Genomic DNA, 17,035 nt, shown 5'->3' on the forward strand with positions numbered 1-17,035 from the left:
ACTAAAAAACTAACAGCCAATAGTTTACAGAACTTTTATTGCAAACAGAGGTCATTAATAGTCATTACAAATTGAATGAACTGAAATGCAAGTTAGCAATCTGAAACAAATTTTTATCTACTTAATTTTTTTTTTGTATGGCATGATTTCTAATCTTTGCCCCTCTTAACACTTCAGATGAGTAAAACTGTCAGCATTTCAATGGTCTCTTGGCTGTCAAGTTTAGCACCAAAACATTTTACTTCCTTAAAAAAACACTCATTCAAAACTAGATAGAATTTCTATCTTTCATCATCAAAACTATCACACAAAATTTATTTATTTTTTCACAATGCCAAAAAAATACAAATTAGTGTATTTTAAAATATTGCAGACTATATATAGGCAGTCCCTGCTTTGTGTTGTTTTGCATTTTTCCTATCTGCCCATTAGACAGTCTCTAAGAAATCATGCATTTATTTATTTTTATTCCCCATGTCATGGTAATCCACCTCTAGAATACTGTCATTATTCAAACAAGCATGTATCTACATCCTTCTTAGGGTCCTCTATCATTCACCTCTCCCAAAGCTGCTGCTTGCCCTGTCAGTGCTTAATGGAATCAGGAAGAGGTAAATTTATCCCTTTATAGAAAAATACCATCTGGGGGTGCTATTGAGTTGCTGAAATTTTACTGTGAATCAAAATAGGTCACAGGTAAAATGGGTGGTTTGTTCTTGTTCTTCTTCCCAATAAATTTTCCAGGTCTACATTTCAGTAGAAAAGCAAAGACTACCTACAGAGTATCCTAAATGCTATACCTGATAACAGTCAATTTTATAAAAACACCAAAATATCTTCTCATGTCAAAAGCACTTAATGGAAATGTATCAAAAACACAAATATTTCTCAAAGAGAAGTAAAAATAGACTATATCATGAATTAGATTCAATAAATAATACTTTGTAATATAGTGTTCTGTGGTTTTAGTAAAAATATTTAAAGAAACTTTCAAAACAAATCTAAATAGACAAGTAATGAATGTACAATTTAAAAATATACTGAGCATCTAAATGAAAATTTCAATGATTATTTTCTGAGAATCATTCAGACATTAAAAGATATCTAAAAGGTTTCAAATATCACTATAACTAATAATACTCAGAGGTCAGAAATCTCTCACTTTCTTTTCACTTAAAAACTGCTCTCAGTATTATGTAGTAAGTCAATCCTATTTCAGTAAAATTTATTGACTTCATAATCTTTAAGGTATATAGTTTTTCTGTAAAAGAGAACCATGATTATATTGAATACAATTTTTTGCATTGATTTTCTTATCTACACAGTTCAAAGTGACCATGACAGAACATGGTTATATTTCATTGCAAATAGAACCTATGATATGTACCTAGTGCCTATTGGATGGCAATCTACTTTGGGTTCCCTGTCCCTGATCCTGTGTGTGTCTTAATAATACCAGAGAGTTCCTTTCATATCAAATACAAAATATGTTAAAAATCAACTGGTTTGAGGGTATAATAGAAGCGATATTAGAAGATAAGTTCTTATACTCAAAAATTTTGTGTATTATCTCCTGCTTTTAGTTCCATATCCTGACACATTAAAAAGGGTGACATTAGTGTAGTATGCTGTCGTAAAACCAGCAGGACTTGGCTAGGCCTACTGTCTCCCACTGCACTGAGCTGCCCTAGGGCTAAGGGTGAGAATGTTACTGTACCCCTGGAACCTATTCAGGTAATCCAGTGTGCCAATGACCTTTATTTGGAAAACTGGTAAGTCATAGGTAGGCCAATTACACCTCTATATCAAATAGTATTTTGGAATTGGCTTAAGATAGTTAAAATCTGACAGTGATTTTTTTTTATCTGATATGAGATTTATTTATTTTAAATAGAGTAGTCTGTTTTGTTTGATTTTCTTACCTTAGGGAAGTTTGATTTAGTCCTTCATCTTTCTAGAGTTTTAAATAATTGAGAATTCAGTGCAGATAGTAAAAAGAGCATGATATTTGGAATCAATTACATCTAGGTTTGAATCACACCTGCATTCCAATCCCAACTCTGCTATTTACTATATCATCTTAGGCAAGTTTATTAATTTGTCTGATCCTCAGTTCCTAATGGGTAAAACTGGGATAGTAACACCTATTCAGAGAGCCTCAGTGAGAACTAGAGACATTAAATATGCAATGCCCGGGAAATCTAAGACACTCAACAAATGACTTAAAAGCTATCATTACTTAAAAGTTAAAACTGAGCATGTGTCTGCTTTCTACCACACTGTGAACTCTCAATAATTATCATTATAGCAAATAAACATTCTATCACCGAGTGTTTTCTTCTTAGTGAAAAGCTAAGGAACCACAGTTTATTCTCTCATAAACACCAAGTTCTTTAATGACTTTACTGGCATGTGAGAATATGGCTCAAGGTTAATACACTAAAAATCCACATCTTTTCTTTTAGAAACCAAAAAATAGAACATGAAACATCGATGGTATGCCTTTTAAACATCTCTAATGGGTCTATTCCCATTAGAATTATCAAAAACTTATTACAGTGAATCTAAACAGTTGCGTCAGCCCTTTATCCTTTATCAAGGATAGTAGAATTTTTAAAAAACACTTTTTTAAAGATTAATTTTGATTTTATTAACTTCTTATAATGATTTTAAGGGACTGTCACTTAAAAATTAGTGCAACTTAATAAAATGTATTAGAATTTATACTCTGAAGAATATTTTAAATATGGAGACTACATAATAGATACAGTAGTGCTCTTCAGTTAAAATAATTACAAATTATCACAAACTCTGTAAAAACATGATTTGCATGCATACTTGGGCGGGGTGGAGGGGGGAAGGTCAAGTCAAGTCAAGATATAAACATACTGATGACCTCTGGGCTCTTCTAATGTGTGTTCCCGCAAGGGTTGTCTGAGATTTGGCAGCCCATGTTCTGTCCAGTTACTTGTACTTTGAAGAGAGTCCCATCAGCACACATGCAGAGCTTGTAGCGTACCCAGTCGCCCCCACCCAGCTGGTCTCCACTGGAGGAACTGGGTAATCGACTTGTGCTGACCATCACAGTTCCATTTAGGATGATGCTGTTTTCCTACAAAAAGGATAATAATACAATTTATTTACTTCCACATATGAGTATAGAACAAAGTTATTAAACAAAACTTTCCAGAATATTAACACGAAAAGAAGGCAGTTAGAGAGTAAAATCATGACCAAAACAATAATGGCAACATCAAAACCCAAAACAACCATCAAGATTCAACTGGTGACTTCTTAGTTTATTCAGTTTGACTGAAAGTCAATAAACCTGCCATATAACTTTCAATTGTTAGTTAAAGTTACATCAAAACTCCTAAGAGCATAATAAAACTAATGTTGATTATGTCTCATTTTCACTTGTTAATTCCTAAGAGAATATTAACAAAGTTACTGACTGATAAGTTTGTGATGATGAGAAGAAGAAGGCATTTTCTTACAGGCAATTAATTTTAATTAATGAAGATTGAATTAACTAGATTAAAACCATATAATTTAGAAAACCAGATACTCAAAGAAAACTGTGTGGAGATTTTTCCTCTTTAAGGCCATTGCTCCAGAAACATTTTTATAACATAGGTTCTTAAAACCCCTGTTTTAAGAGGAAACACTAAGCGTATCTCACTTCTTTCCATTCTTCGTTCTTTCTTTCATTTGTTCAATAAATAATTATTAAGTGCCCACTATGTACCAGGCACTATCCTAGGTGCTAGTGACACAGAAGTAAAAAAGTTCTCAGAAGGCCGCCATTTCAGGGAGGGGAGCAAACAATAAACAAATGAAGAGGTAAGACATATAGGGCAGCAGATGGGATAAATTCTGGGGAAACATAAAGCAGGGTAAGTAGAGAGTGAGCAGGTGGGGATCCTATTTTATAAAAGAGTCAGGAAAGGCCTCCTTGATAAGGTCACATTCCAACAGAAACTGGAAGAAGTGAGGAAGTTAAGTCAGGTAGGTAACTGGGGAAGGGAATTCCAAGCTGAGAAAACGGTACATGCAAAGGTAAAGATGTGCCTGGTGTTCTAGGGACAATAAAGTAGCCACTATGAATGGAGCACAGAGGCTGAGGAGACATCATCAGGAACCAGATGTGAAAGTCAAAGGAATAAATTCTAGATTTTATGTGAAATTAGACGGAAGCCATATAGAGGATTCCGAATGGGGAAGTGATGTGACTGATTTTCAACCAGAAAATCATTCTAGTTGAAAGGCAGAAAAATAACTACAGATGTGAAGAAAGTCACAAAAGGACCAGTTAGGAGGCTGTTCCAACAATTCAGGCAGGAAAATGATGGCAGTTCATACCATAGTGGTGATGATGGAGGTGATGAGAAGCAGCCAGCCTCTGTACATCTTCTGAAAGTAAAGCCAGAAGGCTTTGCTGATGGGTTATCATTTTACAGGACAGAACACTGAAAGAAATGTATGACTGGTGAGGAAGTAGGATATCAAGATTTTAGACTTGTTAGATTTCAGGTGCTATTAGACATGGAAGTGGAGAAAGTAAGTAGGCATTTGTGTATATGAATGTTAGTTCAGAAGAAAGGCTAAGGCAGGAGTTCTAAATCATCTCGAAGACGGTATTTACAAGATGAGATGATAGGAAGATGGTTAAAAAGCAATAGAAATGGCTAATGTACTATGTAGTGGTGTTACAGGCTGAATATCCCTTATCTGAAATGCTTGGAACAGAAGTGTTTCACATTTCACAGTGTTTTGGATTTTGGAATATTTTACTGGTCAAGTATTCCTAATCCAAATTTTTGGAATAGGAATGCTCAAGCTACATATTGAATAAATATAATTCTTAAGTGATTAGTTTTCAGATTTTGTTCCAATGCTGCCATCTTGTGGTCATTAATTTTACTTTCTTTACTTAGGCATTTTCAATAAATTCTAGAGTTCTATTACATAGTAGGGTGAATACAGTTAACAATATGTTGTATACTTAAAAATAGCTAGAAGAGAGGATTTTGAATATTCTTACCACAAAGAAACAATAAATGTTTGAGGTGATGGATATGCTAATTACTCTATTTTGATCATTACACATTGTATTTATCTACCAAAACATCACATTGTACCTCATAAATATGTTCACAACATGTTAATTAAAAATGAAAAATAAGGGCTGGGAATGTAGCTCAGTGGAGAATGCTTACTTAGCATGTGTGTGAGACTCTGGGTTTGATTCCCAGTACCACAAAAAAGAAAAATTAAAATGAGAGGTGGGGGGAGAGTGGAGGGGGAGAGGGGGGGGGGAGAAAGTGAGGGAAAAGGGGATTTGAAAAGGTAGTTTGATAAAATTCTTATGAGTATAGCTTATATTCTTTAAAACTAACCACTGATATTAACTGAATTATAAAGCTAGTTATCTTTTCATTTTGTTTTTTTGGCTGTGAAGAAACTGGTATGTATACATATTTTCAAGTATTTCAACAATTTGTGTATGGTCTCTACAAACGGTTCACACCTCTTGCTTTTCTCTTCAGCTTTCTTATGCACAAAACAGCAGCCCAGCTGTGGCTGGTGCTCAATATCGCTCTCTTAGAGGAAGGGCTTCTTAGCACAATGCAAGTAAAACTACTCAATATTGTTAGGGTGTTTGTGGCAAGAATTACACTTTCTGCTTATCTTTATTATTTAGAAATGAAATCATGAGCTTTAGGGAAAAAATTTGTTTATGAAAGTGAAACAACTACCTCATTTTCTAAAGTTCATTATTCCTAAAAAATGTGCAATTCACTTTTTAAAAAAGGGGGGAGTAAATAAGTCTTTAGGCTTGAAGTCACTTTTATCATGCAATGCTTGGTAAAATAAATTTATTAGTTTTACTTAAGTAGTATATAGAAGTGCCCAAAGGCATTTGACCAAAATTATGAGCTGGTAAAAGTTTTTGAACTTATGGCTCCCTTATATGAAGTACGATATCTGCTAAAGTTCCTATAAAATCTGTGAAACACAAAGAAATTTAATTTTCAGCAGCTGCAATAAGGCAAAAATCTTTTCCCTATATAATTAATAATAGATGTTTAAATAAAATACACTTGATACATTTGATAATTGTTTTTATCATGACACTGGATAAAAAACAGGAAAGGACATGAAGATTCTTTAAACAACAACTTTAGGGCATGTATACTTTGATCTTCCAGTTTGGGTTTTTCTTTTTTGCCTTTTAAACTAATACCAACAAAATTCAGAAAATACAAACTAACAGAAACAAACATAAAATTAAATTGTCTGTTTTCCTGCTACCCATAACTAAATATTGTTGATATTTTGACATATTATTGTAAGTTTTTATAAACAGATATGTCCTAAAAAATAAAAATGAAATATTTCATAAATTGTTTTGTAACTTTCTTTTACTTCATAATCCATTTTGAAAATATTTTCATGATAAAAAAATGCACACTATTTTTAGTAACTATAGACTATTCTACACATGGATTTATGTATCCAAGAACCTAATAACTCTCTTAAAATTCTTAAGAAAATACTCACAGCCTTTAACTCCATATTACCACCCATGTGAAATTCAATGGTTTTTCCCATAATGAATACTCCTTCATTTCCACGCACAATAGCCTTTCCATCAACTTTTATATTTAAATCACTGGTAGCATTGCTGGTAATCTAAAAATTAAAAAAAATGCTGATAAGCTTTTCTAAATAATGTGAGACTAATTATCACAGATAAATGGGAATTTCAAACATGAGAGAGGATAGGAAATTTTTTACATCTGGAAACTGATAATAAAGAGAGGACTTGATATTGCTCACATAAACTAGATAATGAAAGATCTAGAACTAATCCTTTCCAATGTTCTGGAATACATTCTTTCATACCACTGTAAAGAAGTGAAACTAGGGTCTGGGGATGTGGCTCAAGTGGTACCGTGCTGGCCTAGCATGCATGAGACACAGGGTTTGATTCTCAGCACGACATAAAAATAAAATAAAGATACTGTGTCCACCTAAAACTAAAAAATAAATATTTAAACAAAAGAAGTGAAACTCTCCTCCCACTTTATAACTTTAGACAATAATTGTCTCCCATTAGTAAAGTGAAGAAAATAAATCATACCCTTTCAGTAGATGCTTTTTGAACATTCAGACTTTTCACTCCACTTGGCAAATGAAACTCATGGGTTTCATAGTCTGTGCTGAATAAGATATGTTGAGTCCTCGGGTCAAAAAACTGCATACCAATGTCACTTGTAATAGAAGTTTTGTTCTTCTCTACACTGAGCTTTGTTGTCCCTTGCTGAAAAACAATCTTCAGAAAAACACTCTATTGTGAATATATTTTCAAAGAATATTATAACCAAAATTCATGAAGAACATTATTCTAAAAAAATACTATGAAACACTATTTAACTAACTATAATAATAGACTAACTTCAAATGCTTTTAAATGTATGTGTTCTGTCTCTACTTCCTTGGGAGAAGAATTCTTTAAAATGAAAACTTAAATGTTTATTTGCTTATTTGACTCTGCATAAATAAAGAGAGGAACATAGGGAGCATGGCTCAAGGCCTAAGGTGGCTGAGAGGAAAGTGAGAATACCTTCTTGAGGTTTTCAAGAGCAGAGAGGCACACTCTCTTTCAGATTATCAGAAAATATGGGATATTCTAACCCAGGAAGGAGCTTTCTTAATGGCTTCATGTGGAGATGAGTAGTCTACCCATTCTTACACTAATTATATCTATCAATGCTACCATTGAACAAAATCTAGAATATTAAGAAAGCATATAACCTTAATAGATTATAAAACCAACCCTATTGAGTACTAAATATTTACAAATATTGAATACATTTGCAAATATTAAATGAATATATTAATTTTCTCTAAAAGAAAATACTTCTTTCCTATAATCAACTCTAGGTTTTTTAAAAAGACTTGTTCTCTAATCCCACATTCTCATTCATACCGCATTTCAATTAATGTCGTAACTTACAGGTTGGTTGTTGCCAGTGATGACCAAATTTTCATTTCGCCTTCCTCCAACTGTGCTCTTATAAAGAGGATGTATAACTCCCATGTCAGATACTTGCTTAAATCGAAGCAGACCACTTTCATGAAACTCCATGCTGTCACAGCCATTTGGTCCAATGCGAATCACAGCCCAAATAACAAGGGTTATCTTAAAAAAAGCACAAGCCCATTGTTAACAGGCATACACTTGACACACTTGGAAAATGAAAAGAAAAAAAATCATTGCCAAAATATTAAAGAGTTACTAAAATATTTAATCAGTAAGATGAATATATTAATTGATTTTCCACTTATAAACAAAACCAATTTTATTCTTATCATGGCATTACATGCAGAAGACCAAGGAAAGGTTTATAATTTCTTCTACCTTTCCAGGTCTCATTCCACAGGCTAATCACTTTCAACAATTTTAGCTGTGGGCTTTATCTCCTTGTTTTTAAATAACATATGAAATAATATATATGTATACTATTATTTCTACATTTATCAATTTTAGGTTTTATCTAATAATTTCTTATTTTAGCAGATGAGAAGTTTAGCTTATTTCTACCTCTTTTCTCTCCCAACTCCAACCTCAAGTTTCAGATGAATCTATTTTCAGTATTATGACCATGTAAACACTGTTCATTGCTAAAGCAAATATGATATTATGATGGCAGTTATTTTCTTGTACTTTGTATAATACTTCTTTAATTTGCTTAGCTTCTTTGAAAATATAACTATCTCAAACCCTCCAACATTTCTATTCTCCAACATTCCAAATCTCTCCATGAATGTTGCCGTAGTCTGGCTGGGCACAAATCACGAGCCACTCAAGCAGGAACAAACTTTATTTCCCAACTACCACCAACGCCATGCAGGCGGCCTTCTCCGGGGACACACCACACACCAACCAGAAATCCCTCCTCTGGAAATCCCTCCTCCGGCACCTCCCCATCCAACACGAACTCCCCAGGAATCCCGCGAGAACTCCAAAGTAGCAGGCCTAGGCGGACAGCACGGGGGTCTAATATATAATTGAATACACAGCTTAACATAACCATCATCATCTCAATGGCTTGCTGGCCTCACCTGTCACCTCTCAACCATTCCGTTCTGGCAAAAAAAAAAACGCCATGACTGGGCTGTGGCCCTCAACAGAATGTTTTGTCTAAACTCCTCAGATAATGTATTCATTTTTCTCTCTCAGAAAATCCTTCTAGAACCCCTGTTTTCCTGCTCTAGTCTGGATTTCCTGCTCCAATCTCTGGCCTCTTGCACAGCTGTAACCCTGTACTTTTCGTTTTCTTTCATGCAAGAATTTCCTTTTGTCTTTCTCCTGTGCAAGAAAGATACCCAGTTTCCTTATCTCTAACTTTCTTTAGTACTAGTGGTTTTCTCAGAAACAGAGTAGAAGCAAAATTTTCTGAAGAATATGCATGGCAAGAATGTTGCATTTGACTGACACTCTGGCTAGGTATGCATTTTTAGATTTTAAACGATGTTCTTTCTGAACTTTGAAAGCTATTGCTTTATTGCCTTCCAGTTTCCATTGCTAGTTTTAAAAAATATTTTTGTTGGTACTAGAACACTCTACCACTGAGCTACATTCCCATCCTTTTTTATTTTGAGACACGGTCTTGATAAATTGCTCAGGCTGGTCTTGAATTTGCAATCCTCCTGCCTCATCCACCTTCTTGAGTTACTGGGATTACAGGGTGCACTACCATGCCTAGCTCTCTTCTGTTTTTGAGAGGTCCAATGCCACTCTGACTTACTGTTTATATAAGAGTGAGTCATTTTTTTTTTCCTGGAAAAATTTTAGGAAGATTTTAAGGTCTTTATTTATGATTTATTTTTATTTTTATTTTTTAACATTTCATAGTAAGAGCCTGGATTTCATTTTTTTTCCTTGATGCATTATTCCAGAGCTAGAATGGTAGCTTTTAATCTCTTCTAGAAATTTTTCTTATGATAACTTTCCAATGTTTTTCTGATTTTGCTTCTGAATCTCCTATTAATAGAAAACTCCCAGACTGATTCTTCACTTTTGTTGAACATTCTGGAAGAGCTACTTTCCTTTGTTTTCCAAAATCTATTCATCCATCTGTGTGTATATCTTTGAGTTCTTCCTATTCTTCAATTGCTCCTTTTATATGGTATGCCATTCTTGTCTCATGGACTCAATATCCTTAATATTTTCTGTCAATCATTGCATTTTCTTTATCTTCCTAAATTTGAGTTTATACTGCCCCAGGACTTGGGTATTTTGTCCTTTTCATTTCTCAATTCCTGGAGCTTTCTTCAAAAATCTATTGATCTCTGGCTCAGTGTTCATACTTAATAGTGATTTTTGAGAAAAAGATCATAGGAAATTCTCTGTGTGGGGTGGGGCTTGTGACTTATTGGCTTCATGATAGTGAGAGTTGATTTTTTTTTCCACTGGGACCTGCCAAAAGTCACTATTGTCACATCTTTTGTTTAGGTGCTTCAGTTACCTATGGAGGGCTCCTTGGCCTCTTGCCTGATGCCAAGGAGCTGGAGGAAGAGGAGAAGGGAGCGCAGGAAAGGCAGCCTCAGTGCACTGCTTTCAGGTTGGAAACCCACCTTCTTAAAACAGGCTTAAGCACAAAGATCCCTGTCTGGCCCAAGGTGTCTAGACACCTGCTAGTTTGGGATGGTGTACAGAGGGGCGGCTGCCTAACTGCTAGCTGAGACAGAGGGAGGCCTAGGCATCTGACTACTATAGATTTTTTTCAAACAAGTTCTATTTCAGGTCCTGTCTTGATCTGCTTTTCAAAGTACTTGTATTTCCAACTCCTGAGGCTTTGCAGGGTTTAGCAAGGCACTTCACTAACACACCCTGCAACCCCTCCCAACAAACAGGCAACCAATCTCTTCTCACTGACAAGTGTTTGGCATTCCTTCTCCTACTTTTTTGTCTTCATATATTGTGGGTCTGGGATTTCAGTTGTCTTTCACCCTCTTCAAAGATATTTCAACATTGTCACTTTGGGATAAATTTTTTTGGAAGAGGACAGAAATGTCTTTGTTCTGCCATTTTAACCAGAAATCTTCAATAATGCAAAGTTATAAGAAAAAATAAATTTAGAATATGTGCTCTTAGTAAAGCTATTTATGGTACCTACTATAAAATGTATAATGTTAGCTCTTGCTGACTTTAGTTAATAATTAGACACAAATGTTTTGAATGTACATAAAATAAAAAGGCTGGCTTGAGAGCCTTAGAAGTAATAATGACATAAATTCACTTTTGAAGTGCTGCAGATCATGTTTATGAGCAGTCTTATGTATACCATTAATCACTCTCTGAAAATAAAAGTATCAACCTAAATGCATTCCAGGTTTCAAAATTAACCATCAGAGTCATGAACTCAGACTAATAAGCCCTTTCTGTAAAAAAGTAAATATCTTTGGAAAAGGTGGTCCTCAGCACCATAGTATGAATCAACCTACCAGATCCTTTCATTCTTTTTGGTACCAGGGACTGAACCCAGGGGTGCCTAATCACTGAGCACAGGGTCTTGCTAAATTGCTTAGCACCTTGCTAAATTGCTGAGGCTGTCTCTGAATTCACAATCCTCCTGCCTCAGCCTCCCGAGCTTCTGAGATTATAGGCATGCACCACCACACCCTTTCATTCTTGACAATAGGGACTTGGGACTACAAAACCTAAATCTTTACTGCCATTAACCAATAAAAATAAAAAATAAGAAGAAATTGCATATGGTGTTAATAACAATAATAATCATAATTTTTAAAAACGTTTATAATTTTAAAATCCAGCTGAAGAGGCATTACTAATTGCAGGAAATGTTGAATGAAAAGACAGGAATCTATTTTTTAGGAGAGGCAAAGACAACAAAATCATGGCAAAGTTCTCCTCTATTGAGTTGACTCTATCCTAATTAAAAGTTAAGTCGTTTAAAGGGAAGAATCTGTCAAACTTTTTTTCTAAAAAGAGAACTCTGCCATGATTTTATTGTCTTTGCCTCTCCTAAAACAATAGATTCCTGTCTTTTCATTCAACTTTTCCTGCAATTATTGTTGCCTCCTCAGCTTACTAGGTTTTTTATACATGTTCACTAAAGCCTATACGAGGTAAAACATGTATAGAAAAGCAGAAAGTAAGACAGCCCCCCGCCCCCAACAAGTGACAGGAACTAAGTTCAGAACATCACCATAAAGTAAGATGAAAATTTACCCCTGGTGATTAAAAGAGAATATTCTGTATCATATACTTACAATTAAATTGATGACAGCCAAAATAAACAAGAGGATAATCACACAGATGGCTAAATTGCCCTTTCTCCCTCTCAATCCTGTTTTATGGAGCCGATCTTCATCAATTGGAATATATCCTGCTTTAAAGTTACTATTGTGTTCTTTATTAACATTCCTTCTCTCCACAGCCTTCTCACGCATGGACTTCTTTACAGGACCATTGGAACTTTGCTAAAAACAAAATACAACACAATGTAACAGTTGTAACACACTTTTTTGATACATTTATTAGGGACAAATTCATAACTAAAGGAAGCTAAACTAGGGCTGGAGTTGTGGCTTAGTGGTAGAGCACCTGCTTGGCATGTGTGAGGCCCTGGGTTCGATCCTCAGCACCGCATACAAATAAATAAATAAAAGATCCATTGACAACTAAAAAATATTTTTAAAAAAGCTAAACTAGTTGCTGATATATTTTCCACTACAACCCTGCAAGTCATGGCATTGCAGGCTCCAAATAAGGACATTACTATACTTAGACGCACTGCATAGCAGAAACTTCAGTGTGACTATTGAATAACATATTTTCCCTCTTTGCTTTCAACAGTCTTATTGTCAATAAGGTGTACACCTCACTTCTTGTTGGAGTTGACAAACATATCTTAGGGTGGATAATTTATTTTTATTAATGTTTTATTAACATGTTTAATTTTTTCATATACTTATTTTCAAAAGAATTTGGTACTTGATATAATTTGCTCCTTAAAACTCCATTGACTAAAGCTAATATTATAATAGATCAGCAGACTGGGCAGTTCTTTGAGTGTGTATATGTAAGTGTGTGTGTGTGTGTGTGTGTGTGTGTGTGTGTGTTGGCTGTGATGGGGTCAAGTGAACCCCTCCAGGGTCTGGAATGTCAGGTACATTTTCAAAATAATGTTAAGATATCATTTCCTTTTCACTTTCCTGTCTTGAATGGACAATGGGTACATGATCATGTGATAACATTATTACTCTTAGAAAAAATGCAATGTTTGGACATTCTTGTGTTTTCAATTTTTTTCCAGTTTTGATTTCTAATCAGGTAAATATCAATGAATGTAACCTATATAAACAAAAGCTCTTTAAGATCTCAGTAGTTTTTAAGAGAGTAAAGATAGAAGATCAAAAAAACTTGAGAACCATTAAACTAGACTATGGTTGAATGACATATTAGGCAATAATCCTATTTAACACAGGCATGAAAGGAATGGTAGAAATGGATACTGCTCAACTTATATAATTTTTAGAGCTCTGAGAAAACTCACTTATTGAATAGATATGTATTAAGAATTTTATGCTTGAACATTAATACCATACATAGGGACACAAGACATATAGGCCAGCATCCTTATTCTGTATGTATTACAGTCCTATGCCAGAAATAGTTAACAATGCAATAAAGCACTCTGTATATTCAGGTGCCAAACCAAGTGCATAGCAATACATGCTGCAGGCTTCAAATGGGAGAGAATCAGGATGAGCTATAGTTTCTAGGGAAAGGGGGAGGAGTAGGTGGGTCAGATATAACACTCAAATACTTCCTTTTTTCCCCATTTTTTTATGAGCCTTTGATCAGCCTGCTACCTCTGCTACCACATTAATATTCCAGTTGCCCTTTCACTCTTTCTTGACAGATGGCCTTACCTTTTTCATTCCCTGAAACATAAGTCATTCATGATCGAAAATCACTGATGACCTCAGGATCCACAGAACATAAAAGACTAGAGTCTGTACTTCCTCAGCCTGGCCCTACTTGTCTAAAACTTTTATTCGCCCAGCATTGCTAGATCTGGCATAGATCAGGAATGATAAGGAAGGCTCTGCAGAAGATAAAATAATCTACTAAAAAAAGATTTTATAACAAAACAGATGTAAATACAGTTGTGTAGGTTGGGTACTGCATGAGGTTGCAACCCCTAAGAGGGGCATGACCTGCAGACATTTTAGAATTGAATATGCATTTAGATTGTTTTTGTAGTTGCAGGAATAAAATGCCATTGTGAGAGTGCTTTCTTCTATTTTATACAGAACAGTAGGGGCTTGTGATAGCTTAATAGATGGGCAACTTAAAGGTCTCAGGCAGAGTATGAATATAGGTCCATAGATAAGAGAGAAAGGGCAAAATGCAGTCTTTGCAAATTCATCTACATTATTATCTTCAATTTGATGCATTTCACATTTACTATTTACCATGTGGTGTCAGTTACTCCAAACTGGTAAACAAGATATCCTTCAAAGAGTTTACTTATAGGACAATAGGGTAGACAGACAAGGTCACTAACAATTGCAGTACAACATGGTAAGTGTCATACCATAGCAGTGAAAGAAATACCAAAAGGGCACAGAAGAGGACTGCAAACCTTCTTAGGGGGTGGAGGCTACAGTAAGTTGAATTCTGATGGATGGTCAGGATTTAGTACATCAAAAGAGCAGGGAGAGGCATTCTAGGCATAGGGAACAACTTTGAGATTTAGAGTTCAAGTCATCTCTGAGTCAAGGAACTTTGGTAACTTTATGAGAATGGAGAGGATAGGTATAGTAGTGAATCAAAAGAGGAAGTAAGGGATGTGGTGGTAGGAGGCAGTAAATGACACTAAGTACCAATGCAAGAATGGAATTTTTGCAAAAGACAGTGAACTACTGAAGATTTAAAAATTATGAGTGATACAACTCAGATTTACATCAAGCAAAATCATGACAAAAGAGGTGAACTGAATAGAACAGCAGGTTCCTCTAATAGTGCAAGAGAGAGCCTGACTGAACCATGGCTTTGGAGATGAAAAGAAGACTGGGGAGAAGATTTAATAGGTAGAACTATCAGGACTTAGTGACTTCTTGGATGTGAGTGTGATACAGAGGGGTCTAAGATGGCTCACAAGGAAGATTAGGAGGGATCACAATACCTAGCTTATGTGTAAAGGAAGAATAGAACATCAAGAATCTCAAGAGTATCAGAGGGTATGACAGATGGCAAAAGAATAATCTAAAACAGAAGCTGTTTAGTCAGGAGGAAAGTCATGAGAGCCAAGGAACAGCTTTAATCTCAACAGTCTCAAACTTCTTTACATTTCACACATTCCTTTACATTAACTATCACTAAATTAGCAGCTTGACTAGAGTTTTTAGCTGATTTTTCTTCATTTATTTGGCAGTTTGACTTTAATCTCCTTGAAGGCAGACTTCACATTTTCCTATTTTTTTTCTGTCCCTTAGAATGAGACTTCCAGACATATAACTAATAGGTCCCTAAAAAGTTAATCACCTGCGAAAATCTTTCCAAAGGTCAAAAAGAATGTTTGCAACTTGGCTCATTTATTTTTGCAACGATGTTGAAGAATGACACTTTCTTAAGATAAACTAAAAAGTTATTTTAAAGGGAAACAAGAATTAAGAAGTGACTGAAAATTATCGCTCTAGCAACCATCCATATATACACGTATGTACACATATATGCATGTATGTGTATGCATGAATATAGGCTGATGGGGGGGGCTCTGAAACTAGTCAAAGTTACAAATTTACTATGCAGATCAGGAAATACTTGATAATGCATTCCTAAAAGTGATTTTAAACCCACTGGACAGGAACGGTTTTATACTGGCGACTAAATCTCCAAAAACCAAAGTGGGAGGGGAAATCTGGCACGTGTGCATATCAGGGTTGGCAGAAACAAGATGTGGCCACAATCTGACACTAGGCAACAGCTGACCATTTCTTGGCTGGCGTCTGGGGAGCCTCTCGGCAGGGACTGAGGTTATTTTTATCCGCATCTTTGCTGGCTGCCAAGCGGGGCACGTCCTGGAGTAGGCTCCAGACTGGCTTGGTGGCCTCCCGATCCCTGAGGACAGTGTCCCCTTCTCACCGCCGACGATGGATAGCCAAGCCAAGCTAGGCCGAGGGCCGCGGCAGGCTCCCCCTTCCCGGCGAGCGAGCTCCGGCTCGGGGTCGCGCCCCGCCTTTGCCAGCATCCCGGTGGCGGACAGCTCCTCCCGCCCCGCCCCGCGGAGCCCATTCCCCGCTGGCCCTCGCGCCCCGCCCGCCAGCCCTTCCGGTGGCCCACCGGCAAGACCCCGCCTCGCCCGCTCCTCTAGCCCCAGCCGCAGCGGGGTTCACAGACCTGCTCGGCCCCCGCCGCCGTAGCCGCTGCCGCCATCTTCCCGCGCTCTCCGCTGCCGCTGCCGCTGCCGCCGCTGCCGCCGCGCTCCCGGCCGGGCCTCGCCCGCCGCGCCCGCGCCTGCGCACTGGAGGCGGGCGCCGCTCACACCCCCGCCCCACCCCTCCCCGCCCCGCCCCGCCGCGCCCCGGAGCTTCGTTCCCGGGATATTGAGCTGTGGCTGCGGCGAGTTTTCCCTGCTGAGTCAGGAAAGGGTCTAACTGGGACCCCAGGCGACTCCCAGCCGCCCCTAGATTCTCCCCGAAAGGGAGCCACCAAAATACAGAACTCGCCTCTCCCCTTCCACTCCACTCCCCTTGGCGAAGGGCTGCAGCCATCCCGAGCTGGGACGTCCTCCAGGCCAGCGTCTCCCTGGCTAGGGTGGGAAGGGTGACAGCCTGCGTGCTCTTGGGCGAGGATGCGATGTGACAAGGTGGACAGAAATTAAGTTGCCAGTAGGTGGTTAAAATCTTGGAAGCTGTCTCCAGGGACGACACTGAGTCGCTTCAGGGCTGCTTCTAAACTTTGGAGGATCAATGAAATCTGAAGCTTTTT

The 17,035-nt window shown here is 37.0% G+C and overlaps 1 protein-coding gene across 1 annotated transcript; it reads right to left on the reverse strand.

The window, feature by feature from the left end:
* Window positions 1–20: 20 nt before the first annotated feature.
* On the reverse strand, window positions 21–16,556 carry Sgcb (sarcoglycan beta). The gene is made up of 6 exons (XM_078021289.1): window positions 16,445–16,556; window positions 12,307–12,516; window positions 8,024–8,209; window positions 7,148–7,339; window positions 6,565–6,696; window positions 21–3,112 (listed from the first exon to the last, which is right to left on the reverse strand). The coding sequence occupies exons 1-6, from the start codon at window positions 16,478–16,480 to the stop codon at window positions 2,909–2,911; spliced, it is 960 nt and encodes a 319-aa protein (XP_077877415.1). The 5' UTR covers window positions 16,481–16,556; the 3' UTR covers window positions 21–2,908.
* Between the last annotated feature and the right edge of the window lie 479 nt (window positions 16,557–17,035).

The sequence above is a fragment of the Ictidomys tridecemlineatus genome, chromosome 9 (genome assembly GCF_052094955.1).
Source record: "Ictidomys tridecemlineatus isolate mIctTri1 chromosome 9, mIctTri1.hap1, whole genome shotgun sequence".
NCBI classification, from domain to species: Eukaryota; Metazoa; Chordata; class Mammalia; order Rodentia; family Sciuridae; genus Ictidomys; species Ictidomys tridecemlineatus.